The 17575-nt window shown below is 41.4% G+C and overlaps 2 protein-coding genes across 2 annotated transcripts in view; both read left to right on the top strand.

Annotated features, from left to right (window-relative positions):
- The window catches only part of LOC113024198 (MAP/microtubule affinity-regulating kinase 4-like), a 597794-nt gene that overhangs the window by 500859 nt on the left and 79360 nt on the right, over positions 1-17575 (top strand). The window lies entirely within an intron of this gene.
- doc2g (double C2-like domains, gamma) overlaps positions 1-17575 on the top strand; it is a 38376-nt gene that overhangs the window by 17353 nt on the left and 3448 nt on the right. The window contains exons 8-10 of the mRNA XM_026171078.1: positions 303-427; positions 10188-10269; positions 10511-10607. Of these exons, the coding sequence (XP_026026863.1) occupies positions 303-427; positions 10188-10269; positions 10511-10607 (304 nt within the window). The remainder of the gene's footprint in view (positions 1-302; positions 428-10187; positions 10270-10510; positions 10608-17575) is intronic.

Raw genomic sequence — 17575 nt, 5'->3', positions numbered from 1 at the left:
AGAGACGAAGGCTAATAGCTTTTGGTCTCTGATTAGACTCGGCTTACGGTTCAACCTGGAGATTAAAAGGAGAAGGCAGCAGTGTCATTTTTTCCAGCCCAGATAAGACCTTTAATTATGAGCTTTAATTCCAAACCTCTCGGCTAACACGCTATATCCTACACGGTGAAAGTATTTCAAGTGTTTTGAGAAACTTTGCTGACCCGGCCGCAGGATTTCCCGCTGTGGTTATTCGCTGAAGAGGGAAATATCAGAGTGGAAACAGGTGCTCTGTCTGACACTGTAGCTTCTTGTGTCCCCAGCGTGGCCGCATCCTGGTGTCACTGTGCTATAACACGGAGAAGGGCTGCTTGCTGGTTGGGATCATACGCTGCGCCCATCTGGCCGCCATGGACTCCAACGGCTACTCTGACCCCTTTGTCAAAACGTAAGTCGTGTTAGATACCCGTGAACAACCTGGGATCCTGCAAATTATGCTCAGGAACAGCTTTTAATTTAAGGATTCATGTTTAATTCAGGAAGTGTTTGGGTGTTTTTATGGTACTGCAAAATGAAAGGCATAGATTGGACTGCTAGTGTGCTGTCTTATCAGTGCTGACATTTATCTTATTTAGCTGTAATCACAACACCTTTTAACCATAAACAAGAGAAAGCCACCTGGTGTTTATCTGATTCCATGGTGGTTTTAGTTTAGGGATCTTTAATTGTTGACGCTCTTCAGAGATTAGAATAGACGCCTTGCAGTCGTAAAACAAGGAACACCCAGAGGCTGTATGTAAAAGAAAGATGTGGCCTCCAGGATTGAAAGAGAAGTGCCTCAAATTTACATCCTTGAAGATAGTGATTGAATACAAGTCCATTAGAAAATTACCCTGCACTTCTCTTGATTTATGATCTCAGTAACTACTTTCTTTTGCCAAAACCTCAGTTCAACATTTTCTGAGCTACAGAAACTACTATACATCAGACTTATGCTTTATTGATCTATCCAGGCCAGGCTGCCTGGGTAGATCAATAAAGCGGGCTTCTTTGAATAAATTACATGCTGCAGCAATCAGAATGCATCTTTAATATGATTTTGCTCATTAAGATTCTCAAACAAACATCAAAGTGTATTTACAAGGTTCAGAGTTTTTCACAGGACTCTGTGGCGGTCCTGTGAAAAACTAAGTACACCCCATGATTCAGTAGCTGGTTGAACCTACGTTTAGCAGCATGAACCTGAAGGAACGGATTTCTGTTTGACTTTGTGAGTCTCTAAGAACGCTGCGGAGGAATTTAGGCCCGCTCTTCTTTGCTGCCATTTGTTTATGCACAGCTCACTTAAGCTCTGGCACAGCATTTCAGTCAAGTTTTTTCAGTCAGGGGACTTTTTCTGGGCCATTGCAAAGCCTCTTATTCTCTATTTTTCAGAAATTCTGATGTAGAGTTGCTGCTGTGTTTGGGATCATTATACTGTTTCATGATCAGAATACTTTGGTATGTGGAGGAGTTCTTGGTTTACCCAAGGAGTGCAAGGTACCTCAGCACCTGTGGTTGTAAAACAATCCCAAAATCATCATCATTGGCGTGAGTTGTTTGTGCTGATATGCTGTGTTTGCGTTTCACCAAATGTGGTTTATTATTCTTACCAGACATTTCCGCTTTGATCTCATCTGTGCTAGTGATATTGCACCAGAAGTCTTGTGATTTGTTCAGGGGCAACTTTACAATCCTAAACCTTGCTGCCATGTTCTTTTAAGAAAGAAGAGGCTTTCCCTTCCAGACAAGCCAAACATGTCCAGGTTTTTTCTAATTGTCCTGTCATTAACATTTAACATGCTAGCTGAGGACTGTAGAGTCTGAGATATAGCTTTCAGGTGTTTTTCTAGTTTCTCTGAGCATTGCGAAGACTGACCTTAGAGTGAATGTTTTGGATCTCCACTCCTGGGAGGATTGTGGCTTTGTGTGTACACACACCTGCTTTTATAGAGGTGCTCACATTTTCTGATTATCATATAATCAAGTGCAGTTTATTAGTACCACCAACCTGCTCCTTAGACTTTTAATTCACATTGATTCACTAATTCACTTAGTTTTTGTCTGTTGCACAGAACTGCAAAGAGTTCTGCGAAAACTTTCTTATATGAAACTTTTTGGGGTGCTTGTAGAATCCACAGATTATTTTTAACTGTAAAAAGCTGTTTCATTTCTTTTGTTTCCAGGCTTTTATTACATTAGAGACAGGAATGTGAAGTCAACAAGAGCCTGACTGACATTATACACCGCAGTAAGCAGATCAGCACTCTTTATGAGCTTCCATGTGTTTCTGCGACAGTCGCTGAGACACATGGAAGGTCCTGCAGAGTGGAGGTGGATGCATTCTGATCACATTGTACTCTCAGTGAGATCAATTCTTTTCTCAGCCAACGCAGGTCTCTTCAAAGTCTGAAACAGAACTATAGTTGATACTGTACCGGCTTGCCTGTAAGGCACGGTGACAGATAAAACCCACACAGCTAAATCTCCAGCGTGCCTGCTGCACTTAAGCACCAACAGTGCAGAGAGTGAAAGCTCCCACACAGGACAGCAAATCTTGTAACCAACGCCACCTCCAACAGTGGGAGGCTTCAAGGTAGAAGCAGCACAAGGTTGCTAAAAAATAATACTGAAAAGGTTGTAAAGCACCTTTCTGTTTTCTTTAGATGACTCTAACGATGCAATAACGTCATTTATGGTTTAACAATAGGTAATTTCGTTCTTTGAGCCTTCCATTTTTGAACCTGATGATGTTTGTTTATTGCCTAAGGGTGATGGGTAGTTTTCTCATTATTTATAATTTATGAATAAATGACACAGGGATGTAAAGAAAACACATCCCCAGTTGAAAAGGCATAAGGTTAAACATACTGTTTCTCTCCCGTTTCAACCAATCTAGTGGCTGAAGCTTGAAAACGCATTCATGTTTTCTCTTCTGAACTAAACTTTTGGAGAACCAGTCAGCTTGTCTGACACGCAGGCTTCCTGACACCCAGCTTCCTTGCCAATAACACCCTCCTCTGAGTACATCTGAGGTAAAAATGACATGCATTTGCTGAACTGTAAGTACAGGCTTACAGGAAAGTCTGGATGACGTATTCTACAGTGAGGTGAAGGAGTACTTTTTCAGTGCGTAGTAGTTTGATTTGAATAAGAGGAACACCTACAATCACTGCACTGAAAACTGCTTTTTAAGCTAATGGTGTCAAAGGTTCGTGCAAGTGGACATTTTCTGAGTCATTTTATTAACTGTTGACAACTGAAACAAGAAAGTCGGAAATGCTCATACTAGCAGTTTCTCTGAGGAGTTGTTTCTTTACTTTAAAGCCGGCACGTTGTACAGTATCGGTGTCTCTTCTAATACAATGTTTTAGAGAACAAAGGTAAAATTACATGTGCACCCAGAATGCACAACTGATTCTATCTTATATCCCTGCTTGGCTTTGTGCACACTGGTACATGTTATTTCTCTCAGTTGTGTCTTCCTCCTCTTGTTCTACATTATTGTACCAGCTGCTTCTTTTATGCTGACTCTTGTCGTTTATTATTCGTTTAAGCCTCTGCCCTGATCCGATTCGTATTTCTGGCACTTGGGTCTTTTCAGCTGCCCGTCTGCCAGCATTTCTTTTTGTTCCCTTCTGTGTTCGCGTATCAGGGACTTTGTATCCATCACACAGAGCCGTGTTTACCTCAGTTCAGCGGATGAGCTGTTGAAGGTGTGCAGCTCAAGGCGCTGTTTTTTTTGTCAGTGCACACCGTAGAACCAGCATAATGAACGCCGTGAAGTTTTAGTGAAGTTAACTTTGAACAAATAAGGAGTTAGGGGGTTAAATATGTTGCTGGCACAGGTAAATTACATCCCTTAAGTGTACTGAGCAATTAAATCGATAGGAATTAATTTACATAGTTCACTGATGTCCTGCAGCTGTAAAACCAGACATCCTCTGCAGCTCAAGCATATCTTGATGCCTGTGTGTGTGTGTGTGTGTGTGTGTGTGTGTGTGTGTGTGTGTGTGTGTGTGTGTGTGTGTGTGTGTGTGTGTGTGTGTGTGTGTGTGTGTGTGTGTGTGAGAGAGAGAAAGAGAGCTGATCAGATACAAACTGTTTATTAACATTAGGTGGATGATTATTTGGCACTCGTGATTTTGATTTTAATTTTAATTCTTCTTGTTGCGTTTAATGAAACTGGAAGAAAACCCAAAATTCTTTGAACATATCAATCAGCATGTTCAGGTCTATACAGACACACAGTATGTTTGATATTAAATAAAATATGCAGCAGTCGATTATCCATCCATCCTATTCCGCTTATCTGATTCAGGGTCGCGGTGGGGCTGTTGCCTATCCCAGTCACCACAGGGTGAGAGGCAGGGTAAAGTCCAGCCACAGCTGAAGCATACTGGTATGGTCATGCAGGCCTGAAAACTGCTCAGCAACCATCTGGCAACCACAGGTCTCTCTGTTTCCAGCAGGGAGCTGCACAAAAAGCCTCTTTATTATTTTGGGTGATTGCCAGTCATTTGCCAGTTGGCACAGAAGATGCTGACGTGTCTGTAAATACTTGTTACCTGTGGTAGTAAAATTAGAAAAGGAGTGACGTGAACCAGAAATGGGCAATGTTCACCTTCAAGGTAAAAGTTGCATCATCAACACTTTTTAAATTAACTTGAAGCTGAACTTCATCTTTTTCTATCGCTCAGAGACTAGCAGGTGACATTGGGCAACTGTGACAACCTGCTAGCAACCAAAAGCAATTTCAAGGAGTTTTTTGGTACAGCACAATAGATCTATTTGTGAGCAGTTTCACCCCGTAACTGCCAACATCTTCAAGCAGCAATTTGCCAACTGATCATGGAATACCCATTTTTCTGAAGCAACCTCAGGTTGCCAGGGAGTCACTGATGCTTTAGTAACTGATTTCACAGAAACTACGTGCCGATCGGTTGTGAAATATGCGTTTTTCCTCCGGTGACCAGCAGCTGCCAGGTGGTCTCTGAATAGTCTCGAGGCCTGTGTGACAGAAACTTTAGCCAGAAAAGAAATGTGTCTAAACATTCTCAGTTTTCCTCAATGACTTGCCTTTTTTGGATTTGGAATTCATACTGATGAGACATTTATGTGTGAACGTCCATGCTAACCACTGTTTTATTTCCCTGTATAGGCTACACATTTTTACTATTAAATAATAACATTATAAATAATATGGCATAAAGGTTCAAAAAAGCAACCATTCTTCATTTCTGTGTGCATATATTTATATATGAAAGCCACAGGGAACCAGGCCAAAAGAGAAGAGATGACTGCATAAGGAGTCCAGTCAGTCTCTTTCTCTCTCTCGTTAAGCTTTTAGAAGCCAATCAAGTGACACAAGGTCAGAATTATCTTAGAACTAATTTGTCTTCCATTTAAAGGACAAATTAGCATTTTAAAGACTAAATTATTCGACATCTTTCAAAAGAGCCCTGAGTCTTTTACCCTGATCTTTATGCACAATCTAAAACATGAAAAAGAAAAGTCTGTCGGAAAAAAAAAAGCCATGTAAGGGCAGAAAAAGTGCAAACATGTCAAATCCTTCATGCTGACCAAGCACACCGCCGTGCTTTACAGTTTGGTTATCTCTCTGTTCTTGCACAACGAAGTAAAAAGATCATGAGGCTCCGCTGCAGCAGGCATATATTTAGCTCCTCTCTTCTAATTGTGACTCCTTTTTTTTTTTGGCACATCTGTGTGTCATAACTTATTTTTGTTCCCTGTTTTTAACGTTGGCTCCCTCTCTTCCATCTACCCCTGTCATTTTCAGCAATTTCCCCCCTCTCACTCACAGGGCTGCTCTCATTCTTCTGTCAGCCTCTGCCTCAACTTGCCACCACGGTGGTACCGAATTTTTTGGAGAGTTGTCAAGTCGTCATGTGGGTCCCATGGTGGAAAGAAACATTTTGGGCAAAAATAAAGAAGTTGATTCTGCTGTCCTGACTACACATTTCATTTAATTTTTAATGCATCTATTAAAATAACAACAACAGCATGGCGATGCAGCGGTTAGCACTGCATGCTTGTTAGGCTGATTAATGAGGTAGGTGTGCCGTAGGTGTGGATGTGAGAGTGTGCTCTTGCTTTGTTACCCCTGTGATGGACTGTCTTACTGTCCGGGCCAGTTTGGATATGTTGCTCCTATCAGTGAGAGTGACGGGACTAAATCATTTTTACTCTGCTAGCTCTCAAGTATAAAATCAGTGTGATGTCCTTTCCCAGCATTTTCCAGAGTTCATGTGTCAGAAGAGCCTATAGGGGACTGGCATAATGATGAAATGAACAGTGCACTTCCATTAGAAAATCAATCAGCTGACCCTAATGGACCCCATTAGAATCAAATGATTATTTTTCAATGACTGTTTGACTAAACTGGGACATTATTTTGACACAGACGGAATTGTGACCAAAAGATGAACCTGGTATCAAATGCACTGTAAGTTGTTTGGACCAGCCACCAATGCTGGATGGTTGTATAACCCGTGCACATTTACCCAGATTTACTTTTTGAAGTTTTCTCCAGCTGCAGTGAGAGTTAGAAAGAGAGACCATAGTTTTTTTCCCCATATTAGCTTCTGTTCATCGGCTCCCTGTTAAATCCAAAACTAAAAAAATTCTCCTCACATACACGATAGTGAATAATCAGACCCCATCATATCTCAAAGACCTCAGAGTACCATATTATTCCAATAAACAGAGTGCTTCACTCTCAGACTGCAGGCTAACTTGTGGTTAATTCTCCAGTCTAGTCATGCAGTCATCATGGAAAATAACCAGTTGATTCTAATGGGGTGAGTTAGGGTGCACTGATTGATTCTTATGGAACTGCCTGTACTATAATAGCCTCCACTATTGGCTTTTGTCACACATAAACTCTGGGAGGCAGAGCATTCAGCTGTCAGGCCTGTCTACTGTAGAAACAGGATGTTTCTAACTTTAGAGATATTGCACAAATGTGCATTGGAGGACATCTCCTAACTCTTAAAAAAGAAAGAAAAGGATATGAAAAATATTATTAATATATATCTTTATCTTCTTTTGACTCCTTATTTTAGAGGTCACCACAGTGGAACATCTTCCTTTATCTCTGTTTCATGCTCCTGTCACACCAACCCTTCACTCTGTGAATCTTCTCTGTGGTCTTCCCCTTTTTATACCCTTCATCCAGTACATCCACAATCCCTCTTCTGCACATGTCCAAACTATCTCAGCCTTGCCGCTCGATGTACTAATCCTGTCCATCCTGGTCACTCCCAGTAGACAAACCATAACATTTTGAGTAGTAGTGTAGCTGCATTAGATTTCTTAATAGTATGTGTACGGGGAGGCGTTCTCATTTCTTTGTCCACGCCTTACGGGGCTTTTTAAAGATGAGTCCTGCTTGTTCATGTTGCCTCACATTACAAACACAGTTTGTCTCGTGAACAGCGTTTAAAGGTTGTCAGCAGCAGCTGCGGTAGCTCGCTAACCTTATCAGTCACTGTCAGCCGGTGACGCAGAGCTAAAACGGTGTACGTATACGGCACATAAACATGTGGTTACTTAGTTTGCTGTTCCCCACTGTTCTTTTTAAAGAAACTGTTAGTGAAAAACTGAGGGGATTATCCTCCCGTATCTCTGTGGACCAGCATCCTGCGTCGTGAATTATTTTTCACATTGAATTTTCTGTGGCAATTTGGGCACAGTTCGGTTGCTCCTTTGTGGCCTTTATTTCCATTTACCCGATCTTAATTACGAACGTTGGTGTCAAAGAATGTTTTGTTATTCTGAAAATCTGAGTTCTCCCGCGTGAGTTGCCCTTGGAGGCGTATGCAGAATGTGAGTCGGCAGAGCTAAGGCTCGGATGTCCTCGAGCTTTCACTTCACCGCCTCACGTGCTGGGGGTTAAAAAGATGCTTTGCTTGGCCGACTGTCTTAATTGATTCATTAGTTTCTTTAAGATTTCTTTTTTATTTCTTGTGAAGTAAACCAAACTATTATGTAAACACCAGGTAGGATGCATCTTGTGGCGATAATGAGCTTTTTAATGCTTTAAACATTTAGCTGAGCCTGTGTCTCGTCTTTATACATTGTTTGAAACATTTAAGTTGATGGCTTTTACTGGAACAACACAGTAATTGGGACTTTAATAGGCACACAGTTAGTTTGTTACCCAGGGGATACTTATTTTGAATTGCTCAGAGATATTTAACTTCTCTCTAAGAAGACAGACTCTGATGCATTTGGTTGTCAGGCTAATCTGATGTACGAAACTGGACCGACTTTGAGTTGTATACACTCATTTGTCACTTTGTTGGGCTCACCGAAACTGGACAACAGACTGGAAAATGTTGCCTTATTTGATGAGTCTTGACTTCTGATTTGGCATTATGATGGAACATAAAAACATCTGTACATCATGGATGTATGTTGATTCATCATTCATGTTTACCCCAAACAGTCTGCTGGGTAGGCCGCACAGATTATAATGTTATTTCCTGCACTCGCGTTACAGCAGCCTAACTAAGTGAAAACAAATGACACCACAGTTTCTGGCTTTTTATTAGCTTCCGTGTAGATTATCTCAACTTATGAAAGATGAAGTACATTAACTTACTTTACCCACAATAAAGAGATTCCAGGCTTGCTTGATAAATTGTGACTATTACCATTGAACATGGGCCTGTTTCCTACATCTAGAACAGGATCAGCAGAGGAAATTAAAAAGATGTTGGATAAGCAGCACAAAGAGGAAGCACAGACCTCAGATTTAGATTCCTGGAACTCATCAGTACGAATCTGATCCAAAGCCTTAATAGTATTTTTATTCTGTTGTGTATTTTACATTAAATTGTTTTTTTACCCCCCACAGTTATGTCTTTCTTTGATACCATGAGTTTGTGGAATGAAGTTACTGGAGAGCCATGAATGGTTTGGGATGTGTGGGATGTAAATGTTGTCTTTTTGTCTGCTGAACCTGAACAAGCTGCAGTTTACAAACGCATTCACCTTGTCATGGTGGTTGATGTGCTGCCACCTAGTGGACACAACATTTGAACTCTCCATCATAAAATCTTAAGCATCTGTTGTTTTTTTCTCTTTCTAGTTGACAAAGAAAAGGTCTGCATTGATGAAGGGAGTGCACTCAGATACTAAGCTGACAGATAAGCATTAAAGTTTACATTAAAAGGCACTAGAATCCAACAGTAGATTCAAACTTTGTGCCACCTTGCTCTCTGTCAGTTCCCCCTCCTCCTGCTCCACCTGCATCCCCTCCATCCTTCACTCGCTCTGATTCCAGCTCTGCATGCATCAGCTGTCAGGCCAGGATTCGTCATTGACAGTGAAAGGCTGGAAGAGTGTGATATCTCACTGCCTGAACATCTTGACTTTGAATTTATGCTGATGATGAATCCCGTTGCCCTCCAGCGACCCTTCTGTTGCCTCTTCTCTGGAGCGTATACTCCTCCAACATCAGCACGATTATGATCTTGCTGTGGTCTACAATCCTCCTCTGTCTCTTTCTCGTTCTCTTTCAGCTGCTCTCTGTCCCTGCCATTGTTCAAAACACTTCTGGGTTGAAGTTATCTCATAAAGACATTTTGCAAAATTTCATTCTCCCTTTTTGTTTCTGCTATTCAGCAGACTTTACTGTCAACTTTACGGACAAAGATTTTAAAAAGTTGTGGATTAGCTGGTTTGATAATGAAGTTCTGGCTCTGTTTGACAGGAGTTCAAAGATCTCTGTTGCACAAACCTATTTTACATTTGAGATCACTCACTTTCTCAAACAAAATACAATCACTGTATGTTAATCTGTGCAAAACTGGTGGTGTAAGAATATCTGTTTACCATCCGTCTCCACTCCACTAGAGACAGATGGTAAACTGTCTCTATTTGTGCCTAACACTAATTACTGCACAGCAATGCTAAATATGCATGTGTGTGATCATTTCCATTTGTTTGTCAGTAACACTAACACTAACCTACAAGTAGCAGAATTTCATGAAATATAGGCAAAGATTAACTAAGACATTGACCGTGGCTATTTGAGTAATAGTTTCTGACAGCCTGTTTTCCAGGGGTTGTACAGCATGTTCCCTGATTCCCCAAGATCACGCTGAATTCATGTCTTTATCTGGTTTCTCTCTCTTTCTCAGCGTCTTACAGCCAGATATGGGGAAAAAGTCCAAATACAAGACTTCCGTGAAGAAAAAGACTCTCAATCCCGAATTCAATGAGGTACAGCTCCACACTTTCTCTGCAATTAACCACACCGCAGCTAACAACTTCTTTGATTTCTCTACTGAGCTCCCAATGTAAAGCATGGCAATTTAAGCATACCTTAAAGGGACTGTGTCATATCCTGCAGGTGCACCCAGCGTATCACAGAACACGTGCTGAGTTAGGAATTCAGTTCCTTTCAATCACCTGTTTATGAATCATTGATGTAAATATGCTCTCATGTACCCCACCTGCACAGGAGTTTTCATATGAAGTATCCTTGGACCAGCTGGCGAAGAAGACCCTGGAGATCACTGTGTGGGACTATGACTTGGGAATGAGCAACGACTTCATAGGTAGGCTCAGAAACGCTGTAGTGTGGAGGGGAGGAGTGGAGAGGAAAGCAGCGAAGCAAAGAATGTGACCGTAGCAGACTGTTGAAATGAAAGCGGAGCAGAAAGATAAAAAAAGAAGGAGGAAAAAAACAGGCTGAGTGTGGGTAGAGAGAGGGGGAAGAAAACTAGAGAGATGAGAAGTAATTATGAGGCTTGAGGAGAACGATTGAGCGAGCAAAGAAGAGTTTGAGTGGAACAGGAAATGGAGGGGAAAACTCAAAAAGGAAGACGATTTTCTCTGGGTCCACATCCTTCATAGACTTGGCACATTAGATGGTTGCAGCTTCATCAGACTGCTAAAAAGCTTTGGCATGGCCCGGTGTGTATATCACAGCAACGGAGAACATGGGAGCTTAAGGAGTGATGGAGAACTGGTAGGGAGGCACAGTGAGAATGGATTACCACCCTATGAGCTCGGAGGCCTTCAGATCAAAGCATTTTACTTTGTCTAATGTGAGTGTGCGCGAGTGTGCGCACGTGTGTGTTTGTGTGTGGGAGAGACGGTAGGCTGAAGGGAGACACCCCCTGTTTAGATAAACCCAATGACTTATAAGCCCTGCTGGGGGAAAAGGCCATCAGACCCACACACAGCCCCAGATAACAACCATTTCCCCGACCATTATCATTACAGGTTTAGCTACAGCAGCCTGCCCATGATGTTAATTGGGTCTGAGAGAAAAATGACACAGAAACAAAAAAAAGGAGAGATGGAGAAAAACAGTTGATAAAGAGGTCGAGCAAGCATAGTTCCAGTGCAGTGGTCTTCTGTAAGCGTTACCATTAGAAAACAGGCTTACTGTCGTAGCAGAATACAGTGGCTTGCAAAAGTATTGCAACTTTTCCACATTTTGTCACATTACAGCCACAAACATGAATCAGTTTTATTGGAATTCCACGTGAAAGACCAACACAAAGTGGTGTACACGTGAGAAGTGGAACGAAAATCATACATGATTCCAAACATTTTTTACAAACAAATAACTGTAAAGTGGGGTGTGTGTAATTATTCAGCCCCCTGAGTCAATACTTTGTAGAACCACCTTTTGCTGCAGTTACAGCTGCCAGTCTTTTAGCGTCTGTCTCTACCAGCTTTGCACATCTACAGACTGAAATTCTTGCCCATTCTTCTTTGCAAAACAGCTCCAGCTCAGTCAGATTAGATGGACAGTGTTTGTGAACAGCAGTTTTCAGATCTTGCCACAGATTCTCGATTGGATTTAGATCTGGACTTTGACTGGGCCATTCTAACACATGGATATGTTCTGTTTTAAACCATTCCATTGCTGCCCTGGCTTTATGTTTAGGGTCGTTGTCCTGCTGGAAGGTAAACCTCCGCCCCAGTCTCACGTCTTTTGCAGACTCCAACAGGTTTTCTTCCAAGATTGCTCTGTATTTGGCTCCATCCATCTTCCCATCAACTCTGACCAGCTTCCCTGTCCCTGCTGAAGAGAAGCACCCCCAGGGCATGATGCTGCCACCACCATATTTAACAGAGTGTGTTCAGAGTGATGTGCAGTGTTAGTTTTCCACCACACATAGCGTTTTGCATTTTGGCCAAAAAGTTCCATTTTGGTCTCATCTGACCAGAGCACCTTCTTCCACATGTTTGCTGTGTCCCCCACATGGCTTGTGGCAAACTGCAAACGGGAATTCTTATGGTTTTCTTTTAACAATGACTTTCTTCTTGCCACTCTTCCATAAAGGCCAACTTTGTGCAGTGCACGACTAATAGTGGGATGTTCAAGGCTTGGGAAATCTTTTTGTAGCCTAAGCCTGCTTTAAATTTCTCAATAACTTTATCCATGACCTGTCTCGTGAGTTCTTTGGACTTCATGGTGTTGTTGCTCCTAATATTCTCTTAGACAACCTCTGAGGTCGTCACAGAGCAGCTGTATTTGTACTGACATTAGATTACACACAGGTGCACTCTATTTAGTCATTAGCACTCATCAGGCAATGTCTATGGGCAACTGACTGCACTCAGACCAAAGGGGGCTGAATAATTATGCACACCCCACTTTGCAGTTATTTATTTGTATAAATGTTTGGAATCATGTATGATTTTCGTTCCACTTCTCACGTGTACACCACTTTGTATTGGTCTTTCACGTGGAATTCCAATAAAATTGATTCATGTTTGTGGCTGTAATGTGACAAAATGTGGAAAAGTTCAAGGGGGCCGAATACTATTGCAAGCCACTGTATGTAGAGGATGTCACATCACAGAGGTGAGTAAACTCAAGCAATGAATCGAATGGATAAACTGAGGGAGCAACATGCGCATGAAGAGAGTTGGGAAATTTCATCTTCACCATGAGCCAAATCTAAACCTCTGAGCTGTTTCCAATCGGTTCCCTTCAAAGTCAAGTCTCAAAGCTAAAAAAGCGGATAAAGAGCTGATGAAAAGGCCACGCGAGCACAGTCTCAAAACAGTGGGACTGTGTTCCAAGTCTGATATCTCCGATTCAGTTCAATCTTGGTTTTAATCACGATGCCAAATCGCAAGAGACTTTATGTTTATTGCAATGTAATGATGCCACAACTGCACAGACAGAAACCCATGAATCCAGTTACTGCGCTGCCATCAAATCAAGCTCCAGTTCAAATTTTGAGGGCAGGTAAAAAGTGTCCTTTAGAAATTTTAAAGCCATCTGTGCTTCCCTTAGTGCTTTTCATTTAAAATGTGTTGTATTTGAACATGTTGCATTTAAAACTGTGGAAGTCGAGAGCTTTGAATGTATACACATACAAAAAAAAGACTTTAATTATTGCTTGATGTTTATGAGGGATAAGATCAGGTTACCCAAATTAATAAGCTTAATATTTAACATATAAAGCTATGCGACATGCTTGCTTAAAAAGTCAAATGTAATTTAATATACAGCAAGTCTTAATGGTTTCTCTTTTAAACACTTATTTACCTTAATTTACCTTCACCTACTCGTGTTCACCTACAGGTGTCAGTCCTGTGAGGGACTTTGAGTGATCGAACATTAATAGGTTGGTGTTTGTAAAACTGTTGATCTGATGGCCCAAAAACACTGCTGGACACGCCTCCACCCATAAAAGGATTGGAAAGTTGTGTGGAACAGAGAAATTCAGATGCAGTTCAGTGTTTCAGTAGGAACTTTGACGCCTATTGATTCTTTCAGATCTATGGCTCTGCTAAATGCTTGGTTCACCACAAGCAGTTATTCATCCGCTGGTGGGGTTTAATGAGAGGGATCTGCAGCGGAGGAGAAGTGAGGAGAGAGCAGGGGTAAAACCGTGCGAGTTTTGGCACGCACCAGCCCACCAGCCTGTGCGTCAGCCGCCACGTCTCCCCCCGGCTCCAGTTCCTCATCCTTCTTCTATCCCCCAGTGTGTGTCAGGATGGCTGGCCATTCGTTTGTCACTATCAGCCAGCGGGCCCGGGGAACACTCCATCGATCACTGTTGGGAGGTGGTGGGAGTGCTGCGGGGGCGTGCAGCGAAACTGACAAAGTGTTGTGCGTGATTATCCTATCGAAACTCTGTCAACAGGTTTAGACCTGTTCTACAAGTTGCATGATTCTGTGAGAGGAAAGCGAGGGATGATCTGTAGATCGCTCCTCTTCTCCTCCCAGCAGCAGCGTCTCAGGCGACGCTCGGTCCCGTGCTCAGAAAAGGCGTAGATCAAAAACCGAGCTTTGTTTGCTCATGGCTGTCAGTTTCTGAGGCACTCTTATGCAATCACAGCCAAGAGAAAGACTTTGTATCCCCAGCGTGACAGCTGTGTGCAGCTTTATCATACGTTGCGCTCCTCCTCCAGTGGCTCCATTACCTCACTTGAAGTATTTCTTGTTTCTCCACTTGTTTATTCCCAGCGCATCCAATTCTTGTAAAATCAGTCATCAAAATTTCAATTTATTGTTATTTTCCAGCTACCTTAAATTTCTCTTTCTCTCCGTCAGGGAAAATTTGACATGAAGGCCTTTTTGCTTCCTTCTGTCCTTACATGACAGTCTGGCAGCAAATAAAGATATTTACATAAATTTTAATATAATGCATTGTTGGCTGTTCCTAATTAAATATTATTAAAGATTACTTTTTAACAACAAAGTTAAAAAACAAAAAACCCCAACAACAACTGATTTGCACTTCTTCACAGAAAACATACATTTATTAATATTGCTGCTGTTCTTAAGGTCATGTAGTTATGATTCGCCCTGAGTGTTCCTCGACTTGCTTCCTGGAAGTCTAACTATGATCTGCAATTGCTCATCTCTATCCCACACTGGATTCCCTTCCTTCCTCACACTTTTAATTATATTTTGGGAAGGATGATCACATTTAGAAGCTGGATCTCAGAGCTACGATGATTGTGCTATGTGTGTGGTCATGCTAGTGGCCATGTTTGGGTTACTACTCAGAAGAAGGTATTTGTCACTTTTTTAAAAGTAATGCATTAATCAGTCCTTGGAGAAAAAACTAGTTGAAATACTCAGTAATTACATTACTCTTGTGTTACTCATTTAGCATAGCATGAGATGCATTTTACCTTCTAAACACTGACACAGATTCCTGTCTCAATAAGGACACCAGAGACCTTTCTTTTAGTGTTTAAATATGAGTACAAAGTCAACAACCCCAAAAACACTTTACAGCAATCGCCACAGTGGTGTTCTGTTAGAACATAAGACAAAAGTCCTGCAAGACTGACTGATCATTGCTGTTTTTGCTCTGGCTGCTGTGCTGGGGGGCAGCATACATACACTCAGCTTTAACTTCACTAGGGACGGGGATTATTAGTGTGCTCTCCTATCAATCAGTATTGATCAGTCATTGCCTATCAACTTATCTTTTCAGTTGCACTTGAGCTACAATCAGGTGATTTCAGTTAACCCTTTACAGCCGATCGGAGCGGGCACGCTCTGTTTTGCGTAACTATTTTTAAATCCCGGTAGCTCTGCAACCAAGTAAGCTAGCGCAATAATTTTTTTTGCATATGAAACTGGAGGAGTTGTACTTACATCTTATGCCATCAGCTTGTCCTTCCTACGTCCATCAGCGCGAACTATCACATGACCGCATGACCTGCCCGAAACCAACCGTGACGTCATTTTGCGGAAATGTAGTTTTTTACGATCGGGGCCTTATGAGCTTGTGTTTTACTTGTTATGTGTTTTAAAAAGTTATGTTTGACTTTATGACTTTCTGTGTCGTTTCTGGGATGCTTAAGACTCATATTGCACTGCTGGAAATAGTTTATTTTGATGCATATGCTGTTATTTTGCAAATTTGCACTATAATATTTATTTTCATTTTTCCTGCAGTATATAAAAATTGGTGTATTTCAAAAATAAAACTATGAAGACACTCAAAATAAATTTCCTGTGGTGGGAAACTAGTTTGTGTAACTTTTTTGTATTTACAGTTTTGAGGGATAAGCCTCTTAAATTTCTCTAACTAGAAATATATGTTAAAAAAACAAAAACGATTTTCAATTTTTTTTGTAGTTTATTGCACTTTTTTGCAATTTATGTAATTACTATGCACCTAATGCAGACATATTATTAAAGTTTGGGCTATAATGGTTGTATTGATGTATAGCAACTTGAAATGCTCCCAAAAATGGCTCCACACCATGTAAAAATATAATATAAGCTCTGGCGAACTTGGTTCTATGGTAGGTCTTAAAGGGTTAATGTTCAGGAGGTGGAAAATAGTGTGTAGAGTGGATATGGAGATTAGCATTATTTGTATTGTACAAATGGACAAGAGCACAATGATAAAGTCCAAACTGCATCCTGTAGACAGCATGCTAACGCTAAGCTAGCCAAGAACCCAGAGTGGTGATAAAGCTGAGTGAATGCTGACCCCAGCCAAGCAGCCAGACCCTAAATTCAACAGGTAACAAACTGATGATCGGTCAGGCTGCAGCTTTCCTTTCCACCTGTTCATGTTTCTACAGTAGAATCACTTGAAAGTCTCTGTGCTGGTTCTCATCTTTGCTTTGTGCTGTTAACTTTGTGTTCATACCTAAACACTAAGAGAAAGATCACATGTGTGTCCTCGTTAGGATTGGCATTTGTGTTGGTGTGTAGCCTCAGTTTATATTGTTAAATGGTAATTATGAGACAGTGTGTTTCAGGTCGTTTTACAGAGAAATTTGCATAAATGTAGCATTTATGACATGCTGCTTAGCGATGGTGGTCACTCTCAAAGCAGAGCCAGTGAGAACTCAATAGGAGAATCAGTAATGGAATCGGCAGCACTGAATTCTTATCAGTTCCCATCCCTACACTTCACTCTGTGTTCTTGGCTAGCTTTGTGTTAGCATGCTGTCTGTACAGAGAGCATTGGCTCTCTTATCACAAGCAATGGGTAGCTGCTTCTGTCCTGGATGCAATCCGCACTTTACGATCAGGCTATTGTTCTTATCATGCAATAAAAAATAAAAATAAAAGCAACATCCATATGCCACCTCTCAAAGGCTGCAGTCCACTCCCTGCCCAACTGAAATCAGCTGATTAGGGAAATGTTTAGGAGGAAAAAGTCGCATTTGATGATCATTAATCACTAACATCTGTAACAGTATTACAGTAGGTGTAATTATTGAATTCATCACAGTTCACGTTACTTTGAAGAAAACTGTAATGTGATTACCCAGCACTGGTAGGTGGATGGTGGCACGAGGGCGAGCTCCATAACTAAAGCTGTGTGCAGTTATGGTTCTTCTTTTGAAGCCTTGGGACACAAATTGTGGTCCAGTTGGACTCCTTTGGAGCAAATTCACAATGCAAAACCCTGAAAGAGTTGATAAAGCTGTGAGCATATGCTCCTGCTTGTGCTCCTAGCTAATGCCCCTTCTTCAAGCTTGGAGTCTGCAGGCTTCCCCAATAATGACCGCTAAAACTGGACGATTAACTCTCGTTATGTTTGGAACTTCTGGGGAGCAGTCCAAGCAT

The sequence above is a fragment of the Astatotilapia calliptera genome, chromosome 6 (assembly GCF_900246225.1).
Source record: "Astatotilapia calliptera chromosome 6, fAstCal1.2, whole genome shotgun sequence".
In the NCBI taxonomy this organism is placed as follows: Eukaryota; Metazoa; Chordata; class Actinopteri; order Cichliformes; family Cichlidae; genus Astatotilapia; species Astatotilapia calliptera.
This window is presented reverse-complemented; position numbering and strand designations above follow the sequence as displayed.